The sequence below is a fragment of the Topomyia yanbarensis genome, chromosome 2, assembly GCF_030247195.1.
Source record: "Topomyia yanbarensis strain Yona2022 chromosome 2, ASM3024719v1, whole genome shotgun sequence".
In the NCBI taxonomy this organism is placed as follows: Eukaryota; Metazoa; Arthropoda; class Insecta; order Diptera; family Culicidae; genus Topomyia; species Topomyia yanbarensis.
This window is the reverse complement of record NC_080671.1, coordinates 30,003,247-30,010,115: the sequence shown is the minus strand read 5'-3', so window position 1 is coordinate 30,010,115 and position 6,869 is coordinate 30,003,247. Positions and strand designations below refer to the sequence as shown.

General features: G+C 41.7%; 1 protein-coding gene across 1 annotated transcript; it reads right to left on the bottom strand.

The window, feature by feature from the left end:
- Positions 1-352: 352 nt before the first annotated feature.
- On the bottom strand, positions 353-1,078 carry LOC131679379 (uncharacterized). The gene has a single exon (XM_058960092.1). The coding sequence runs from the start codon at positions 1,076-1,078 to the stop codon at positions 353-355; it is 726 nt and encodes a 241-aa protein (XP_058816075.1).
- Positions 1,079-6,869: the final 5,791 nt, after the last annotated feature.

Sequence of the window (6,869 nt, the reverse complement as noted above, 5' to 3'; positions counted from 1 at the left end):
CGTAGATGAAAACCGCTAAGATCGAAAATATTCGACAGCTGACTGCGTAGGCGATTGGCTTCACCGAAGAGAAGATCATCGATGAACGTTCTCTTGGTTCTCCACCACTTGAGGGTATTGCTTTCGGAAGGACGGTAACAACTTTCGCACACATTTCGTAGCCATGTATGATGCTCTCTTAGTGTCGCGGTGTTCAGTCGATACTCGTTCATGGGTTCACCCTTAGACTATCGCCAGAGAATCTTGTGGTAGTCGCGATCGTCTTCATGTAGCAGCACCACGCGATACATTTTTTGATGTCTCCGTTCAAAACGATTGTAGGAAAGCGAAGTCGAATGGTGATCAATGAATCCTACAGAACTGGTCCCGCCATAAGAAGATCGTTAAAATGCTTCCGCCTAGTAGTTTTAGCAAATGCGCCCAAAACCACACGGCTTTTCGTGGTTGTGCTAGCTTCCTTGACGATGCAGTGGTGGGGAAGAAAGATAGGACGTCTTGCAACCGATGAAGCAGCCAACAACATATGCCCTAGTTCGACGTATTCGCGTAAAAAGGCATGATTTTGCTCCAAAAGCTGCGGATTTTTGTCCACTTTCCGCTCAAGGTGGAGTAGTTCTATTTCTCTAGAGTCGCCCAAGATGGTGGGATTTTTTTGGAATGGAAGACGCGCTACGAAATGTCCAAACTCGTTGCGAATAGTGTACTTCAGAAAGTGATCCTCACACTGTGTTTCTTGGTTACTGAAGTACGGTTTAGTGTTAGCGTACACTTGGAGCTCCCAGAATTGTTGTAACTGTTTCGATAGAAGGTCATCACAAGAAGCCAGTAGGTATAATGGTAAGCTCGATTCTTCCGATTGTTTGGGACATTCATATCCACCTGAAACCACCCATCCTAGTTTGGTATTTTGAAGGACAGGCAACCGGTTCTGTAGTAAGATCTTGATAGTTCCTGGTTCGAGTAAGTTGAAAAAGAGCTCGTTCCCATCAGCAGTATGCCGATTGGTAGCACGGACGTGATTTAAAACTACGCACAGAATAACGTTTTGGTACTCCCAGCTGCGAGATGTAAACGTCATTGATGCTCCCTTACTGGCATGGCCAAAGGTTCCAGAAATTCCATTAAATTCAAGGTCCACGTAAGCGGAAATCCTCTACAAGCGAGGGTCCTCGCATGCTTGTCCTGAATGTTGATTGTAACTGTCAGCAGGAGGATGTTAGTATCGACAAGATCATTTATCAGGTAGAGATGGGAAACCAGTGATTGGGATAGTGAATGGGGACCAGAAGGTACAACAGCGGATGACGTGCTAGTTGCAGTTTGAGCGATTGGTGGGTGGAAGGCTTCATGCAAACGAGTTTCAAGGAATTGATTTCACTGCCTCCATCCATCAGATTTGCAGGCTTCGCCGGAATTTATCAGGAATCTGAATATATTGGCTCAGAGTAGAGTTTCGAAAAATGTAGGAATCAATGGGCACGTTTGCTCTAGGAACGCTTTTATTTGGCAACACGTTTGCAGATTTCTGCAATAATTGCGGTGCTCGGACGAAGCCCGGGACCGTATTTTTTCTCGTATCCAACTTGGTAGAGCGGACCAACGAAGTCAATCGCTGCATCTACCCTGGCCAATTCGTCAGCCCATTCATTTCCAGTAATACTGACTATCGGAGCAGAAGTTTATAACTTTGCCGAACAAGCTCTGTTGATTGTACCCCGCACATAATTGCAAAGATTTCTGCTTGGAATACAGTACAGTATCTACCTAGTGAGTGAGATTGTTCCAATGTTATTTGACGACAGTAGACACTAGGGTTGGGAGTACCGGTTTTACCGTTACCGGTAAACCGTCCAAATATCTAATACCGAAATACCGGTTTTTTTAAGAACAAAAAACCGGTATTTGCGGTATTTTTGTTACGACGAACTATTTAAAACTTTGAAGCTTTCGGAACACTTTAAGATCTTTTCACTTGGTAATGTTCTAAAAATATTAAGATTCCATTTCCAGTAAGCTCGCCTGTTTTAGGATACTGTATAAGCGGTAGAATGGAGCACGATATAGCATCCCAAATCACCTTCATGTGAAACAATGCACATCAAATTTTACTGGAATAAGTAAATCTGCTAGACAAAATCTATCAATTCCAAATTCACACATACTTTTTTTAATTTTATTTTTAATTATAGAGGTTTTAACCTTAGAGTCGTTTGCCTTTTTCGGGTTAGAGAAGTCTCTTTTGGAAAAATCGTTAACCCTATGTGCGGGGTTGGGAATCGAACCTAGTTGAGCTGCGTATAAGGCAATCGATTTATCAACAACGCTATGCCCGTCCCTTTCTCACATACTTCATTTTTTATTAAATTTTTGTCCTCTATTGTGAAAATCTATAAAGCTAAGATTTTACAGTGTTAATGAAGAAAAGGCCCAACACTGATTTTTTTTCAACTGAATTCCATCGAGATTGCAACAGGTTACGTTAAAAATAAATTGAAAAGGGTAGCAAACAATCGCTGGTTTTTAGGACGAGGTGGTATTGATGTTAAAGCAGTTTTATAAATATAGTATGGCTGTTCAAATGACCTTTTGGGGAGCGGTGACAAATTTGACTTGGATAAATCTGACGCATAGCAAATCTAGAACTGTTTAAACTTCTGTTGCACAATACCTTCAGTCCATATTGAAGCATTTAGATAAGCTGTAAACCGAAACTTCAGGTCCGAGGCACGCGTTTGTCAAATCTCGGAACGCGGAGTGCAGCTAGCCAGCATCCATGCCTTTTGGTCCAATAAGCGAGTTTGAAAACATGCCGATATTCCCACTTTTTAGGCTACTATGCAAAAACAAGCTACCGAAATGCATCAGGGATACCAGAGTAACGTGTGCTGAACGATTATTCCGTTAGTAAAGTATGACTTGGCACCAGGGATGCAAAATGCCTACCTTTTCTGCGGCTGTAATTTTTTTGCCTACATTCTCATTTCTCTTTCAACGCTACTGTCGTTCGCTATTGCAGGACGCCCAGCGATGTACGGCAGTCTATAAGCAAAGTAGTAACATGACAAAAAATACTGCCCCCAGTACAGCCACCAAACGCGAGCGGTACAGCTTCTCTTTTCTTATTTTACACTTTTTAATATTTTTAATCTATTCAATATTTTCAATCACAAACGACAACATTGAATGCGGTTCGTTTATGCCACGACCGGCATTAACGCTTTCGTGTGCGGGCCTCTCCCTTTGACTATGCAGAGAAAAGTGTACAAAGCGAGAGAACAAACTTTACTACGCTACACTCTCACCGAGCAGTCGGAGTACAGCAGCAAAACAAAAATGTATTCTACTGCTGTACGGGAAAATGTACTCGGTTTGGCTACCGTTCTGGCAAGAGCTGTAGTGATGCGTCGCTGTAGCGGGCTGTACGGCTTGTGCAAATGTGCCGAAAAAAATGTAGTTTACCAGTACCTTTGGCATCCCTGATTGGCACTAAACCAAGGTAAAAATGACTGCATTGTAAATACCACTTTTTATTCTTATCTTCTTTCTAGTTATCGGTTTTTTCGTTTCCAATACCGAAAATACCGGTTTTTAAATTGCATAGGTTTTCCCAACCCTAGTAGACACCAAGACCAGCACGTCCCTCCATTAGAGAACCGCCAGTGTAATAGACCACTTGCGTTTGTTGTTGTCTTTCCATATAGGCACACAACCACTCCTCTCGAAAGGGAATCTTGACATGGAATGTCCTCTAAGAAAAACTATTCGTAAGTGTAATATCGCTTGGAGTAAGAATATCTTCACCCCATGTCACCATTTGTGACCACAATCGTTTATGACTGATAGCAGGATCAACATGATTACTGTTCCAAAACCCAATTGACTAATCCATGTGCAGTTGTATTAGTGCGAGATTGAGGTTAAATCGGGCGGAATTTTTGTCAAATGAGGTTAAATCAGGTGGCGAATTGTAAATATCGCGTTATCTGTATGTTGTCTATACACATTACAACTGTGTTGTGTTGTCAAAAAAGTCAATAACCTGCAGTTTGTATGCACATAATAGTGCTTTATGTTTGAGTTGTATGTATAATGGTTTGATATTTAGAAGGGCTTCAAGGCAGTAGTAGCACACAGTAGCTCAGAATCAAAGAACTGATAATTTAACTTGTCGACAGCACTGTTCAACAGCTCTTAATGCTTAATGCTTGGGATTGTTCCGATGCAAAGTCCAATAATTAGTATTTGGTAATCGTCAGCAAACCCGTAGGTTGGAAATCTAAACTCATTGAGTTTCTTCAACAAGCCGTCGAGAAATAGGTTTAATAACAAAGGTGACAGAACGTTACCCTGAGGACAACCGCAAATACTCAACTTCCGCATCTCTGCCTATCTCAGTGACAAGCAAAGAATGCGGTTACTAAGCATACCGAGATACATGCAGATGCCCCATGACCGAACGTCGCTTCCAGAAAAGACTAGAAGGACACATTGTCAAAAGCACCTTCAACAGCTAGGAATACTCCCAAGATAGATTCTGCCACTTCGATCCAGACAAAAGAAGCAATGTACGGGGTACAATGTGATGTATTTTATTTCGCTATTCCGCGTCTATAACAGACCGCATGGTACTAGCTGCCATGCAAAAAGTAAAGCTTCTTGCTGGTTCTGACGGTATTTCGTCGTCTGTTCTAAAGCGTTGTGCAGTCGCTCTTTGTAACCCGATGGCCAGGCTGTTTAATCTCTCGGTTCTACAAAGTGAGTTCCCTATACGCTGGAAGTTTTTCCACTTGTTTCCAGATTTTAAACGAAATCTTTTCAATTGCCGATGAATTACTTATCTATGCACCTGCTCAAAGCTGTTCGAAATAATCGTAAACGACATTCTGTTCGCCTGCTGCAAGAGTTGCATAGGCAATGAATAGCAGGATTTTTTTTTTGCTATCGCTCCATATCTACTGATCTTATGCAGTTTACCACGAACTGCCTACGAAACATGGATTTCGGATGACAAATCGATGCGGCATACATGGATCTCAAGCAGCATTCGACCGCGTGGATTCATCTTAAGAAATTTGAATTACTTGGCTTCTCAGCAATGGCTGTAGCTTGGTTCAGGTCATACTTGACGAACCGTTCTGTGCGGGTTCAAAAAGGTCCGAGAGCATCGGAATTGTTCTTAAACCGGTTCGGAGTTCCACAAGGTAGTAACCTCGGCCCGTTGTTGTTCTCGCTATTTATAAACGATGTCTCTTTGCTGCTTCCATCGGATTGCCATTCTTTTATGCGGATGATACGAAAATTCTCAAAATCAACAAAGTTCAAGTTCATATGGCACTCTTATGCCTATGTATATCAACATGTTGTTCCCAAGCATATTACTCCAAATAACATATGGCAATCTCGATTGATTCTTGTCAATATCGGAGTAGCACCACATATACGCTTCATTTTAAAAAAAGCAAAGCATATTCTGCTTGACCATCTGTTTCGATAGACTTCGCAGTCGATTCCTAGTGTACGTGGCAATTGCATGGCTCGTGTTACGATCCAACTGACCCCTAATGGCTGCAACTCGAATATATGAGTAGCGGCTTATTACCCCATCGCCTTACCCTCTGGACCGCAAGACCAGGGCAATTTCTTATGAGTGTGATAAGATTGAAGGAAATCTAGGCTAAACGAATATCTATCATTCTAGTGATTAGGTCGTTTGGAAATGTCAACTATTGACCTTCTGTTTCCAAAGGCTTTGCAACTGATTCTTAAAATATAGGACAATAGTGTGCCCGTAGCTACTAAAAATCCATCCAAGTCGTGGCTCGAACGCTCCTAAATGTCATCGTAGGCCAAACATATCTTTGGAGCTTTAGTTTGTATATTTAGATCTTCGGTGTTTAGCGCCGGAAGGTTAAAGAAACCAAGCGCATCAATATCTGATGCACTTGGCACCCAGCATATCGCTGGGCAAATATGGAACCGATCTCTTCAATTCAGTCCTAATTGGCCAATGCCATAACCTGTCATTAATTCAATTACTTTTACAAGATATTTCTCATTTTAATTGATACAGAACGAAGCTGCCGGTTTTTACCCGAGCAAACTTGAATCAAAACAAGCAGCTTTTTTTCTTTATGATTGCTACATACCAACCGAATGAATACATTAGAACCGCAAAGCGGCACTCAGGAACCGCCCTTCGCAGCAATATGATGACGACGGCGACGATGAATGTCAACCACGCCGGCTCCTGTCCTGTTCCTATTTATAGGCCGACCAAGCAACAGTGGCGGCAACTTTTTTTTCCTCCTTTATTGAATATTAATTATGCGCCTGTTGTCTCCGAGTTACGTTTATTCCGAGAGAACTTCGTTCGAGTTTTCCTTGCTAAACACAGACATCTTACTGCAGCTGCATATATGCGCGGCTACCTAGAAGCAACCGACCGACCGACCGACGACGGCACAAATGGAAAACCAAACAGCATGGCTAACATGATCGTTGTCCATTTAGGGATGTTTAGTGTGGAATTGCAATTGAGTTTAAAAATGTGTTGTAGATTTTTTCATTCACAATCTAATCTAAATATTATTATTAAACTAAATTAAAATTATTTAATTGCAGTAGAAAAGCACGAAGCTAACCTTCCTATAAAACTAATTTCAACTATTCGCACATTACAAAAATATGATCATCCCCATCGGAAAGAACCGACCACTATCCAGGCCGAATTAGCACAAATAAAACAAAAAACACCACACCAACCAACCCTTTCGTAATGGTCGGCAAAATGAGATATAATTGCGCAAACGAATATTTATAAGCGCATATGAAACTGCATCACAACGAACTGCAACGGCAGCCAGTTGAGT